This window comes from Gavialis gangeticus, unplaced genomic scaffold (genome assembly GCF_001723915.1).
Source record: "Gavialis gangeticus isolate Ggan-Ray unplaced genomic scaffold, GavGan_comp1, whole genome shotgun sequence".
Classification (NCBI taxonomy): Eukaryota; Metazoa; Chordata; order Crocodylia; family Gavialidae; genus Gavialis; species Gavialis gangeticus.
Window position 1 is genome coordinate 45,770,868 of NW_017729031.1, and position 15,194 is coordinate 45,786,061.

Here is a 15,194-nt window from a genome sequence, read left to right on the forward strand (position 1 = left end):
AGCACTTCAGAAACAGTGAAGTCAGTAGATGGACCTATTCTCTCTTCAGGACCTGTTGCTCTGGAAATGGTCCCACTGGACATGTGGATTAGAGGGTACTAGAAGCTTCTCTGTTTTGGCATCATGGGTACCCCTTGGCTTTTCCTCCACAACCCTGATATTTTGTGGGAGCAGAGGGAACTCCAATTTGGTTCTACTTACTGCAACCAGACATGTTTCCAGGAGAGATCCCAGATCACAGCCCAGGTCATGAGTGGAGCCAATGAAGTAGAGCACATGATGACATTCTCAGGAAGAACAAAACCTGCAACTTCAGAGGTTGCCAGTCTGCGAGTCATTGGCTTGTCTATCCCTGCAAAGTATCAAGAACTGATATTTCATCAGAGGGCAGACCAGTTTCCTTCTCATCATCTGTACTATTGTCCCATCATCTTACCAGGAGCACAGATTCTGTTCCGTTGAATATACTTCCTCTGAGCCTGAACTCAGGACTCTCAAAAAGTACCTCACGAAGAATCTGCAAAAAGGGTTTATTCAGCCCTCCACATTACCAGCTGGGCTTCCTATTTTTATTTGTGACCAAGAAGGATGGCTTTTTGTGACCCTGAGAGGACTATGGAGTGCTGAAGAAAATGACCATCCATCATCGAAACAACTCTTGAATCAACAGAAGTGGGTTAGGCACCAATCAGCCAAGCTATTAACTAAACTGGACCTCTGAGGGGCCTACAACCTCTTTTCCATCCATGAAGGCAATGAATGGAAAACTGCCTTCTGATCACAATCTGGTCATTCTGAGTACCTCACGATGCCCTTCAGGCTTTCTAATGAACTGGCAACCTTTCAGCATATCCTGAATGATGTTTTCAAGGACATCCTGGACATGTTCATAGTAGTTTACTTGGACAACATTTTTGCCCTGGCTAGCATGAACACCACGTTTGAATGATATTGGAGCAACTGATTAGCTATAGTCTATACACCAAAATAGAAAAGTGTGAATTTGACAAAACAACCATTGAGTTTCTAGGGTATATAATTATACCAAAGGGGGCTACCCATGGATCCAAGGAAATTTGTTTCTGCCATATTAGAGTGGCCACCCCCTAAGCAATCTGTGGTTCCTTGGTTCTGTCAACTTCCATAGGAGGAACCCCTTCTAGCAAGGGATTCTCTAAACAGGTGGCCCCAATCACTGCCCTTCTGAAGAAAGGAATGTGCTTTGCTTAAGCCCAAGAGGCCCAGCCTGTCTCTGAAGGACTTAAACTAGCCTTCACCTTGGCCCCTGTCCTAACACACATGGACCAGCATGGCTGTTCTTGGTGGAGATGGATGCCTCCAGCTGTGCCATCAGAGCTATCTTGGCCAGCCATCAGGCCCTTAGGGGCTCCCCCAACTGTGCACTTTCTTCTTTAGGAAGCTGAACCTTGTTAAGCACAATTATAATATCTGGGATTGGTAGCTCCTGGCAAACCAGCATTCAAAGAATGGTGACACCACCTAGAAGGGGCTCAGTTTCCAGTCCAAGTATTAACTGACCACAAAAATCTTGAATATCTGCAAACCGCTCAAAATCAAAGATAGTTCTATTGTTCTCTGTTCTTTACATAATTTAATTTCACAGTCACCTGCCTTTGTAGCACCAAGAAATGGTAAGACTGACATCCTGTTTCAAAAGGATGAATATTTAAAACTCTGTCCTGAAACCTATTCCATCATTCTGAGCCCCAAGAAATTTGTTAGGGCCATGGTAAACAAGGACTTAATGACTCTGCTCCTTGATTTCTCTAGAACTTACTTGTTTTTCAGGTTCAGTGGGACTTAAGGACCTGGAACATCCACCTGATCAGATTTTCAGCTTCATGATGGGCTCCTTTGGCACAAGCAATGCCGGTATATCCCTGAAGGGAATCTCTTCCAAAAGGTGCCATGACTCTGCTTGCAGGGCATTTTGGTATTACCAAAACTACCAGCCTGGTCCTCCACAGCTTCTGGTGGTCCCAACTTTGTCAGCGTATTCAGAAACACATTGACTCCTGCAAGGTTTGCACTCACACCAACACCCATGCATCAAACTGCTAGGCCTCCTCCAACCACTACCACTGCCAAGCCAGTCCTGGCATACAACATTGTGTGTTGTTCATTTTTTTTTTTACTACTGATCTACCTCCTGCCCTAGGACACTCAAGCATCCTGGTATTAGTAGACCTGCTCATCAAGATGGCTCATTTCATTCTCTGTTCCCAGACCACCACTGCTCCAGAGACAGCTCAACTATTCATAGAAAATGTCCTCCAGCTGCATGGTATTTCCAGGGGTATCATCTTGGACCACAGCCCACGATTCATTTACCATTTCTGGAAAGAGCACTTAGAAATCAAACCTCTTGCCCCATCTGCCCATCACCCACAAACTGAGGGACAAACAGAATGGATCAATCATACACTTGAACAATATCTCCAATACTTTTTGAATTATCACCAAGACAATTGGGTCTCCTTATTCCCGCTAGCAGACTTTGCATAAAATAATTCTGAACACACATCCACTGATCAATCATTATTTTTTCCTTTTTTATTATAGTTTTCACTCGTGTTTTCACCCATTGCCCTCCCAGACCTCTTGCACACCGGCCACAGCTGATCTGGTCAATCACATCTGCCTGGTTTAGAAAGAATTAAAGGAGCATCTAGAGGCTGCCAAGGAGACTTACGAGATTCTCAGGTAAGAATTGGCAAGAAGCACCAGTCTTCTCTGTGTGAAGGGGGAAGGTTTGGCTATCTACCCACAAACTGCAGTCTGTGTATCCCTCCACCAGACTGGACTACTGATACTTGGGCACCTTCCCAATCATTGTAAAGATCATCCCAGTTGCCTACAAATTAGGGCTCCCCAGGACAATGAAAATACACCGGGCCTTTCATATCTGAAGACTCAGAAGGAGAGCCCATTTCTCAACCAGCTGCCCAACCCTCCCCATCCTGTGAAGAACCAAGAAGACATTTTGGTTCACCAAATTCTAGTCTCAAAGATGCTTAAGGAGAAATTACACTATCTAGTGGACTGGGAGGGTTATAGCCCAGAGGAATGATCCTAAGAGTCAGCCAGCAGTGTCCATGCACCAGACCTCATAACACGTTGTCATCGGACTCATCCTAATAAACCTGTAAACTCCCCTGGGGGAGGGAAGGAGGTAGGAAATACTATAAGGCTCCTGTGCTGCAGCCTCGGTCAGCTCTGAAAAGCTCGGGTAGGCTGCTGCCCTGCAGTCCTTGTTAAGTGCAGCTGACTCACTTGTAATGATTAAGTCTAGCTGACCCCAAGCCTCTTCCTTTTGATTGGTCCTGGAGCTACTTTTAAGGAACTCCTCCAGCACCTGAGCCTGGTTGCACAACACACTGGTCTTCAGTCTCTGAGTAGCTCTTGTCCTAGCAACATCTCTGGCTTCCCTGGTTCTTTTATCCTGCTTTTGGATTGTTATTGGATTTTGGCTTTGGATTCTCCCTGAAGACTTGACTCCTAGCTCCTGACCTTGATTTGGCTTGCTCTTGGACTTTGCCTGTGGATTATCCTTCAGATTTCTGGCACCTGACCCCAGCTTGGCATTTGGCTCCTGATTTGTGGCTTCTGCCCCCTATCCATGCAACTCTCAGTTCTACACCTGGCTCTACCCACTAGGCTGGCTAGGACTAGGTGACAGGTCCTAGAGGCAGCATTTGTTATTCTACCACTAGTGCCCATGACACACATTAAAATTAACGGCGCAATGGGATCTATTCTCTGATCCCAAAAATCACATCTGGTGAACCCATTCAGTCCTGGGGTTGGGACCAACAAATCAGCCCTGGGACTGCACCAGAGCTGGCTGAAGACTTTGGTTTGGTCCTGGGGCTATTGGAGCTGTTAACCAACCTCTACCATCCAACTGGCCTCATGATGCATGGCGGGGACCCTGCCACTTGTTCAAGGTAAGGTGCAATGGAAACCATCCACAAAATCATTACATGTATTTTGTGAAATAAATTTGTGGCTGGTTTTGTATTGTAGCACTATTAATTACCTGAACATGTGGCTGGGTTACTATTTAAAACATATTTAACAGGTGAATCATGTCTTAAGTGGTAATGTCTGCCAAGGGCCTAAGTCCATGACACAATTCTTGTACAAAACTGGCTAACAGTGGGACATATAAATATATATGGGTGAGGGAGATTCCTTACCCTCCATCAATGCTGACCTCGTGAAGGAATACCTTGAGAGGCTGGACATCTTCAAGTCAGCCGGCCCTGACAGTTTACACCCCAGGGTAGTCAAGGAACTGGCTAGCATCATAGCTCAGCCCCTGGCACGGAGCTTTGAGTACTCCTGGTGCTCTAGTGAAGTGCCTGAAGATTGGAAAAAGGCCAATGTCATGCCCATCTTCAAGAAAGGGAGGAAAGTGGATCTGGCTAACTATAGGCCCATCAGCCTGACCTCTATCCTGGGGAAGGTCTTAGAAAAGATTATCAAAGAGGACATTCTTAACAGACTGGGCGATAGCAACATCCTGAGGAATAGCCAGCACGGATTTGTCGCAGGTAGGTCTTGCTTGACCAATATTATTTCCTTCTACAACCAGGTGACCTATCACCTGGACAAGGGAGAAGAGATTGATGTTGTATATCTTGACTTCAAAAAAGCCTTCGATCTGGTATCTCATGATTACCTCTTAGCAAAACTGGCTAACTCGGCCTCGCCACGATCCGCTGGCTGGGGAATTGGCTCCGTGGTCAGACTCAGAGGGTGGTGGTTGACAGAAGTTAATCGTCATGGTGCGTTGTGACCAGTGGAGTCCCTCAAGGCTCTGTCATTGGCCTATACTATTCAACATCTTCATTAATGATGTGGACATTTGTGTCAAAAGCGGACTGGCCAAGTTTGCCAACAACATCAAACTCTGGGGTAAAGCGTCCACACCTGAGGACAGAAGGGTGATTCAGGCTGGCCTTGACAGGCTCAGGAAATGGGTGGACGAGAACCTGATGGTGTTTAACACTGAAAAATGCAAGGTTTGGGACAAAAAACCTACAGCGTGCTTATAGGCTCGGCACTGCTATGCTGGCTAGCACTACAGACGAAAGGGACTTGAGGGTCATGATTGACCACAAGATAAACATGAGCCTTCAGTGGGATGCTGCTGCTAGTAAAGCAAGCAAAACGCTGTCTTGCAACCACAGTTGCTTGTCAAGCAAATCCTAGGACGTCATTCTCCCATTGTACTTGGCCTTGTTAAGGCCGCAGCTGGAGTATTGCATCCAGTTTTGGGCTCCACAATTCAAAAAAGTATGTGGAGAAGCTTGAGAGAGTCCAGAGGAGAGCCATGTGCATGATCAGAGGTCAGGAAAACAGACCTTACGAAGAAAGGCTGAGAGCCATGGGACTCTTCAGCCTGGAAAAGTGGAGACTCAGGATGATCTGGTGGCCACCTATAAGTTTATCAGGGGTGCTTACCAGGATCTGGAGGAGTGTCTGTTCACCAGAGCACCCCAAGAGATGACAAGGTTGAATGGTCACTAACTCCTCCATGACCGTTTCAGGCTGGACATAAGGAAGTACTTCTTTATTGTCTGAGCCCCCAAGGTTTGGAATAGACTGCTGCCAGAGGTGGTTCAAGCACCTACTTTGAATGCCTTCAAGAGACATTTGGATGTTTACCTTGCTGGGATCCTATGATCCCTGCTGACTTCCTGCCCCTGGGGCAGGGGGCTGGACTCGATGATCTTGTGAGGTGCCTTCCAGCCCTAATGTCTATGAATCTATGAATAAACAAGCCATGTTTGACAGGCCAGATGCAATCTCTTAACAGGGCACCTCTGAGCCTGTAAGTCATAGGTTGCCAACACCAGATCTATAGTATTCCCATAGAAGAAAACATACCTATCAGCATGAGCATAAAAATCTTTTAGAAGTCCTTTACTCATTTAAAAGTAAAGAAACTGAAAAATAGGCCTCAAGAACTTTAGTAGAGTTTTTGCATAACTTACCCGAATGACTGCAGCATAAATTCAAGAAAAACTAGGTGTACCACAGATGAGCTTATCAGGATGCAGAGACTGACAAATGTAAATTAAAATTGAGCAGTGTTCTATAGAAGTTTGTTGGTTTCCGTGATTCAGTCTTTTACTTGTTTTTTGATATAGCAATGTAATGAAATATACCTAATCTGTGGTCAAAGTAATTACATAAAGATGCTATCCTCTAAGTCAGCGGATCTGCTGTATGTAATGAGAGTCAAATCTGATCCTCTAATAATGTGAACTATTTATAATATCTTTACTCGTATTAACTATAATCTGGTGTGGCTATGAAAGAATGCGCTGGACATTCTTCTGACCTGAGCATAATAAAAGAACTTCTTAGCTCTGTTCTAACTACAGAATATTTACCTGCAGTTGCAGAAAAGTGTACACTTCAATTGCACCTCCACTGTATTTTTACGTATCTCCCTTGTGCTCCAATTGCCAGCAACTGATTTTGCAGATTCTAGTTTGAAGTTACAAGGCTAACAGATAAACAATCCCCAAACCTCAAATATTTTACTGGTAAACTGATCAAATTATTCTGTTTGTAAGATAAATATGGAAGTGCATGATGCCATTTTTAGTTACCTCTCACAGCTGCACTTTGTTTTAAAGTTTTGAAAGGTAAACTTCAAACCCTGCTGTAAATTACAGCAGCACATTGTTTTGAAGTGTAGGTGAAATCTTGGTCCTACTGAAGTCAATAAAAATTTGTCAGATGCTTAAATGAGAAGTCACAAAGAGAAGTTTAAACTATTAAAAAGATTATTGTATATAAATGTGTAATAATGGTGGCAAAAAAGAGTTGTTATAACCATTTATTAAAGAAGCATACTTCAATGCATCTTCAACATTTTACAAAATCTTTGTATAATACTGCAAATGGAAAATTCTATTTGCTACTGTTACTTAAGGTTTAAGTACATGGTTTTCTTAAAATATTTTATATAATAGTTTAAATTTAGTCTGACTGTAACAAATGTGGGAGTCACCCCTTAATAATATAAGAGGAGAAGCACAACACAGAACCAGTGTCCAAACGACAGCCATTTCAGGGGAAACTCTGAGTTAAAAGATACCCCCTCACATGACTTATGTCACTGTGAGACAGTGTTAACATGGGGAAAGGAAGGGAGGAAAATAGCTTAGATCAGTGGTCAGCAACCTTTTTTGCCATGGTGGGCTGGAACGACCCAGCTTGGGTCCAAGGGCTAGCACTAGAATTCGGCTGCTGCTGCCACTGCTTCCTGCCACCCAGCTGTGGCATGGGCAAAGCTCCAGAGCCCAGGTACAGTGCAGTGCAGGCAAAATATCCCACTGCTGAAGTCATCGGGCACAGGTTGGATCCAATGGCTCTGCAGGCCGGACCTGACCACTGGCTTACATCACTGCTGGGAGTCAGCAGCCCTCACCAATTCCTGCACTGAAAGATTGACTGCATATCATATATGCTCTACTTCTGCCTCTTTGTTACCAATAACTAACTCCCAACCTCAGTTTCAAATGCATGTCTGATCTAACAATGACCTTTAACAAGTATTTCCCGAGTTAAAATCCCCCCAAATGTTTGTTAATTATCTTAGATGGCATATGCCACTCATTAAATGCATTTTTGCAATGATGGAAAAAAATCCAATCAATGAAAACTTTTTCATTCATTCGCTGGATTCTGGTATATAGGGAGGGAAGGTTTGTCCCCTGAGTTCACAAAAGCCTGGATCTACTAAGGCTTTTCTTTTCTTACTCCAAGCCACCACAAAAGCACAAACACCTTTCCTTCTCCCCAAGTGATGTCCCAGTTTTACTGCACTTGGAGTTTCCAGTTTTAAAGATACAAGACAGGAGCTTTTCCTGAAAAAATAAACAAACCAGGAGCCTGTAATCACAGCAGTAAAAATAATGCTTCAGGTTAAAATTAAACTGAGTGTACATTTGTGAACAAATCCTTAGTCTTCATCGCTGGAAACAAAGTGGTCTGCATAGTCAAAATCAGGGAAGCTGACTGGCAGCTCTCCCCATTGCTTGTAAAGTTGATTTGAGGTTTTTTTATCTTTGTATCTAACCACGAGATTTTTGATTTTCAAGCAAGGAAGGTCAAGCCCTCGGTGCACCATCATATTTCCCCAAGCCTGAAAAATTGAAGAAAAGCATCTGTTAGCAAAAATAATTAGACAGATACCTTTTGGCACTACAGAGAATGAGGAAACACACACTTACTTGCCCACAATGTTTGCAGATAATTTCACCATTTGTTTGGTAATCAGCATGTTTTTCTCGCAGTGTTCTATTTTCTCTTGTATAATAAAGGTCCCTGAAAATGGACATGAAATATGAATTAGATGGGGTTATTCTCTCTCAAAGAGGTGGCCTTAAATAGTATATTTTTAGAGTTCAACTCCTAAAGAAAATCTAGTCTGCAAGCACGGTAGCAGAACTGCTGCCATAAACTATGTCTGACTTTTGGACAAGTGCAAGAGTAGGAGAGAATGCAAGGACACTTTGTCACCACTCTGCAAGGACAAGATGCTACAAACTGCATGCTGTGTGCTCCCCTGAGTGCAGGGTCTACCCTCTGGTAGCTCTTAAGAGGCAGAGAAGATATGGCTCACTGTCTCCCTCTACCATGGCCAAGGCTCATCACCTTTAAGGGGGACCATTCTGCACACTTATAAATAATGATGTAGCTAGAATACTTCCTCTGCTTATCATGGAGCTCCTGGAGAAATGGTGCCCATAAGCACCATTTCCTCATTAACTTTCCCCAAACGTTCTTGCAGTGGAAACTAAAAATGATATATCTCAAACAAAGGTAACTTTAGAAGGAGATTGTAGTGTGGGGTGAAGTCTGATATATAACTATCCCTCTGTTAAAAACAATTACAATTTTTTTTGTGCAGTTAAAATAAAACATTTTTAATAATCTCTCAATTACAGTATCAACAAAGTGCAGTACAGATCGCCTGCTCATAACGTAGCACTTGTGGGTGTCCAGTGCTAAATGTTTAAGAAAAGTCTCAACAGTGTACAGGTCTGTATGCAGAGGACCCTGAGATTCATGTTGTCTTCAACTTGCGGCACTTGATTACTGACAGCACTGTTAAATACATGCGGTGTGTACAAGGTAGCCGAGTTAGCTCTGCTTGTGGAACCTATCTTTTGCACTTCTTGATATTTCATCCCTTAGTTGGCCCCGAATCAGAGCTCAGTGTGGTCTTGCCCCGTCAGCATCTCAGCGGCAAAAAATGTAAGCCAAGTGTAACTGAAAAGGTACTGAAACTTCTCTTACTTGCCAATAGCAGAATTTGGGTCATACCCTACTTTTTTTCATGATATTACCACTTTTTGTTATTATGCAATGCCCAGAGTGCTGCTCTGCCCTCATACCAACAGGTTTCTACCTAAATGAGAATATGTAGTTTAATAATACTTACTGGAACTCCTTTTTAACATTGACATGATGCATGCTTTCAATAACTTGTATATCTTCTCCAGAACATACTAGTTTGCTACAGTTTTTGCAAAGGAACGTTATTAACGATGGATTTTCCTTGTATATCTTACGCTGCTCTCTCTTTGCCTTCATTTTTATTTCCATTATACTTTGCATCTGAAACCCCTGAATCTAGAAATAGAAGGATAAGAACATTGTCCTATTTATGAATCTCCTGCTGTAGCTTCAGTAGAAAAAAAGATTTATTGCCAAGTTTACCTCCAAAACCACAGATATGTACATGGGAACTGACACCATTAAAGGGACACAGTCAAATTATAAATCATATTTCTTTATCGGTGTGTCTGAATTATTAATTGTATCTCCCAAACCAAAAGTGCTCAACCCCTGGCCCACAGGCAAATCCAGTCTATGGAGCAGTGTCATTCAGTCCATGGGGCTCCCCAAAGGTCTGGAAATTTGGTGGCAAGGGAGCAGTGGCAGTGTTAATTGTTGTTCATGAGCTGCCAAAGTCCAGAGAGCCCTGCAGGCTGGATAATGTGGCCCTGCATGCCAGCATGTGGCGGGACCCAGGTACACAGGGTTGGGTTGGTGCACAGCTGGACCTGAGCACACAGTGTTGCACCCATGGACTGACCTTACACGATATCTGGCTCATTAACTGATCCTACACCACAGATTGGAGGACCTTTGGCCCCTGGGACCAAAGGACTGGGTGCCATTGTCCTAAATGGATTGTAACAGATGATTGGAGGAAAAATGCTTTTCTCTAGTTTTTCAGTTACTTTGCTTTTTTCATTTGATGACATTCTGTCTAATTAGTCTTTGTGTAGAGCTTTCCTATATCAACTGGGTAGAGAAAGGCTTTAAATAAAAAGAACACAGAAAAGTGGCTATAAAACAGAAATATTGACAGAAGGTTTCAAAGCCAAATAGGGTACACAATAACATTTTTAACTCCTTTAAAAAAAAGTTTCACTGTTCCTTTTAGGATTCAAGTATGTAACAGAGATCTGTTCCTACTTACAGGGCAAAGGATGAGTCAGAAATCATACCTTGTTTACATATTCCTCCTGTGGCATCCTTTGGACACGTTGGATGGCTTTATACATCATTTGCTCACGAAATATATTGACATTTTCACGTTCAGCAGCTCCTGATCCCCCTGATGCCACCAGTACGTAGGTGCTCTCATCAGCTCGGGCTCGTCCACGAGCCTGCAGTTTTCAAGAGAAATGGGATAATAAATACTGCAGAGCCATCTGTGGTTTTATTGCATATGTTTTCTGTAACAAAAGGTATTCCATGTTCCTTACGTGAAGCATCCCAGTGAAACATTGCTTTAATTAAGTGTTCTTGTTTAAGAAACATTCCAATGCCCTATGCTGCCTCTGCAGTACTGTTAAAAGTAAGAGGTGGTGTCAATACACATTATGCTGCTAAAAGGATTTTGGAACCATGAGATAAATCTTTGCAACTTAAAACCCAAATTGTATCTTCAACATATTCTTGCACTCACAAATCACATAGAATCACAGAAGAGTAAGATAGAAGAGACCTCTACAAGTCCTCTAGTCCAATTCCCTTCTTGAAGCAGGATTATCACTATCTAAACCTTTCCCTATAAATCGTTGTCTAACCTGTTACTAAAACTACAGTTCACCCTGTCATGCAACCATAAGGCATAGCAGCCTAACCTGCCACAAGCAAAGCAGGTTTTCTGGCTAGACAAAACCTTGGCTGGGATGATATAGTTGAGGCTGGTCCTGCCTTGAGCACGGGGTTGGATTAGATGACCTCCTGAGGTCCCTTCCAACCCTAATTTTCTGTGATTCTAAGCAGGAGAACAATAGTGGCAGGTGTTCTGCTGCTTCCAGTGTTGTTAAAATATGTTTAAGAGTTCCAAGGAAAAAGGGCCATGTCTCCACTCCCCACCCTCCCGGGGAAGGCAAAACCCCCCACAGTCCCTACCAGTCTGACCACATGGTAACATCCTTACTGATCCCAAATGCGGCAATAGTTCTGACCCTGAGCAAAGAGGCAAGACCCTCTAGCCAGGAACCTCCGGGGTTTAGTCCAAACGGGAGCACTGGTACAAGCCAGTCAAAATCCCCAGCCCTACCTGCCACCAACACCCAATGCTGCTGAGCAAGATGGAAAATGTATAGGAACAGAAGGTGACAAGTATTTCTTCCTGGACCCTTGCAGCAACCAACAAAGCCCAGAAGCATTGGAAATACTCTTCCCTGACCAACACTTATCCAACTTCTTCTTGAACACCTCCAATGATGGAGATTTCACAACTTCCCTAAGTCTACTGCCTCGTTGTTCTAACAGTGAAGAAGTTTATCCTGATATCCAATCTTAACCGACTTTGCTGCAAATTCAAGCTATTGGTCTGTACCCTGTTCTCTGTAGCAAGGGAGAGTCCTTCATGGCAGCCCTTTAGATATTTGAAGCCTGCTATCATTTCTCCTCTTAAGTGCCTTTTCCACAAGCTGAGCATCCTTCAACCTCTCCTTGTATGGCTTGCCTTCCAAACCCTTTACCATTGTTGTTGCCTTCCTCTGGACCCTCTCTAATTTTTCCATGTCTTTTTTTACATGTGAAGACCAAAACTTCACACAATATTCTACATGAAGCCTAACCAGTGAGGAATAAAGAGGCATTATCACCTTCCATGTCTTGCATCTAATACTCCTATTACATAAGAATGTAAGTGCTGTACTGGGTCAGACCAATGGTCCTTCTAGCCTACTACCCTGTTTCAGTTAGTGGCAGAAGTTAATACTGCAGAGATATCTGGTTCAATACTCTCCCTGTAGAGTGATTTATCTACTTACCAATACCCTCCTTGGCATCCACCATTTATTGGTAAATGAGTACAAGAGAAAAGATCTCATGACATTAATACAAAGGGTAGGAACACTCCTCTGAAGCCCTCTCTTCAACATTGCCTAAAGGGGTGTAGAGGCACATTGCTGTACTCATCCTCTCACACCCTTTTCAAAGGGACACTATCGAGTTTAATTCTGAAGCACTCTGGGTAGGTACTCTGCACCTAAGTGAATCTTACACTGTAAACAGACAGAAGATGAATCATGGAAGTGGCCTTGGTGTTCGTGCTAAATACAGTATCTCTAACCACCTTCCTCACTCATGTCCAAGGCTTCTAAGGTTTCCTCCAAATCCCATTCATGTGATTCGCTATTGTTATTAAACTGTGCTCTGAAAATAGAGCTGTCAATGAATGTATTGCTCCACAGTAACTCTCTCATCCTCCCTCTAACAGAGGAAGGTTGTGTTGGCTTTCACATGCCACAATAAGAATTATCGGCTGTATTAAAAATATATCCAAATATGTAAACCATAATAATAAAGAAAGACCCACATGGCATACTGACATACCTGCACCATAGCAATTTCATTGGTGACGAGACCATAGCGGATAACAATGTTACATTCCTTGATATCCAGACCTTCCTCAGCCACAGTAGTAGCAATAAGTAGGTTTATATTTCCAGCACGAAATTTACTGATGACTTCTCTTTGTTCATTCTGTGAAAATAATTTTTAAAAATTCATTATTTTAGCTTTCAGCACCTAAATTCTAACTTTCCTTTTTAAAAACATATTTAATGAATTATGGTCAACATTTTCAACCTTGCTTGCCTAATATTAGGCACCCAATCTCAACCTGTGATCCTAATTCACTGGCTGTCAGGTACTTTGTTCTGTTGCTAACAGGAGTACATATACATACACACAGTATAAACAGACCCTTATTTTCAAATGAATATAGAATCGTAGAAATATAGAATCGTAGAAATGTGGGCCTGGAAGGGATCTTAGGATGTCATTTAAATAAAAAAACCCTGATCAATGCAGGAACATCTTTGCCTAAGCCAAATCAGACAAATGTATGTTTAACCCACTGATTTTCAACCAGGGTACTTTTAAATTCTTTCAAGGGTGCTGCAGGTACCATGCCAAGTTAGCATTGTCAGGTGTGCAAACAAGTTTCATTAAACAAACTCAGAAATTTCAAACAGGAATTAATATTGTTAAAAAAAACCCCTAAAAAACCAAACCCCCTTTCTAACCTGTTGTGGTTTTTGGAGCTTTTACATCAGAAAAATGGTTCTACTATTTTTCTGTAGTCAAAGATTGAGTGAAAATGAAGAGCTGGCATTTTCTGAGGTGTGCCTTGAATCTAAAAAAGGTTGAGAACCATTTAGGTAATCACTTTCATTATTTAACCAGGGTGGTCTACACAAGACAGGCTACAGCAACATAGCTCATTGCTATGGTGACGTAGTATCGGTGGGCATGAACCACGATGCCGCCGTTTCTGTGCAGTAGCAATGAGCTACTGCATGGTGTCTCATTGCTATTGTGCAGTAAGGCCGGAAACAACCTGAGCAGCACCAGGACTGCTCAGTACCAGTGGTTAATATGCAGTCATTTACGCAGTTGGGTGCAACTGTCTGGTGCATGTGTAGACGCACCCCCAGCATCACAGTTAGAAAGTTCTTCCTGATATATAACCTGGGTATATAACCTTATATCGAACCTTCTGGCAGGTGGTTGAGGACTAGAACAGACTGCAAAATCTCAACTGCTCAACTCATCTGGCAACAGTATTGATTGCAAATGGGTATTTAGGCCTAAAGGGTTTTTTTTTTAATGTCTTAAGAAACAATAATATTTTAATGTCTATAGTCCTCTTCCCGAAAAAGAAATAACACAGGGGGTGCGTTTACATGAGACGCTGTCACTGTAGTGATGAGCTATGTCAACGAAGCTCATCGTTACAATGACGTAATATCAGCAGGCACAAACTGTGAGGCTGACACTACGTCACCATAGCTTATTACTATGGCAATGTAGCATCTAAAAATAACTGTGCACCGCCAGGACTGCATAGTAGTGGTGGGTACTACACAGTCATTTAGTACTCGCACTAAATGACTGCGCAGTACCAAATGCGCAGTCATGGTCACATGTAGATGTGCCCAGTGGGTCTATACTGAAAAAAAATGGAGTAATGACTAGGCGTTTAAAGCAAAATAGGCTTGTGTGCAGAGACATAGGCATTTTTCATAGTCTGGACATATCTTTTCTTCTTGCTGTGTTCTATTTGGAGGCTACCAAAGAATTAGTCAGAATTTGCTCTGTCAGCTGTGTACCACATTTTACTGATATTAAAAAAACAAGAATTTTTCTACAAGGGAACAATTCCTAACATTGTTTTAAACTAAGAAGTTTTGATGTCAATGAATTATGTCTAAGAAGTAAACCACACAATTTTTTTAAGTGATGAAATTACAGTCTCTTTGGGAACTAGAGCAGGCATACAAGAGGGGAGTTTACCAAATCAGAGTATTTAATTTTGAATAATTTTTGCTGCGGAGAAAGAAAGATCAACAAACAAAACAGCATTAAGTAGACCTGGTTGAGTGATTTTTTGTGAATAAAATTCATTGTGAATTTTGGCAATTTCTCATTCAATAATTATCCAGCCCTAGTGTAAAGCATATGGACTTATGCAAATGAGGTAAACAGTAATGCAAGGAAAAGATAGAGGTCAGTAATATTCAAAGTCCTTTTAATGAAATAATGTGATTTTATGTGATAATACAGAATTTTTTTACTTTTGAAAATGCAAAAGTTAAACTATATTA

At 42.2% G+C, this 15,194-nt stretch overlaps 1 protein-coding gene across 1 annotated transcript in view; it reads right to left on the minus strand.

The window, feature by feature from the left end:
- Positions 1–6,861: 6,861 nt before the first annotated feature.
- IFIH1 (interferon induced with helicase C domain 1) overlaps positions 6,862–15,194 on the minus strand; it is a 56,553-nt gene continuing 48,220 nt past the window's right edge. Inside the window, exons 12-16 of the mRNA XM_019522839.1 lie at positions 12,919–13,068; positions 10,566–10,727; positions 9,491–9,681; positions 8,277–8,370; positions 6,862–8,188 (exon numbers count right to left, since the gene is read on the minus strand). Coding sequence (XP_019378384.1) covers positions 8,006–8,188; positions 8,277–8,370; positions 9,491–9,681; positions 10,566–10,727; positions 12,919–13,068 — 780 coding nt within the window. The 3' untranslated portion in view covers positions 6,862–8,005. The remainder of the gene's footprint in view (positions 8,189–8,276; positions 8,371–9,490; positions 9,682–10,565; positions 10,728–12,918; positions 13,069–15,194) is intronic.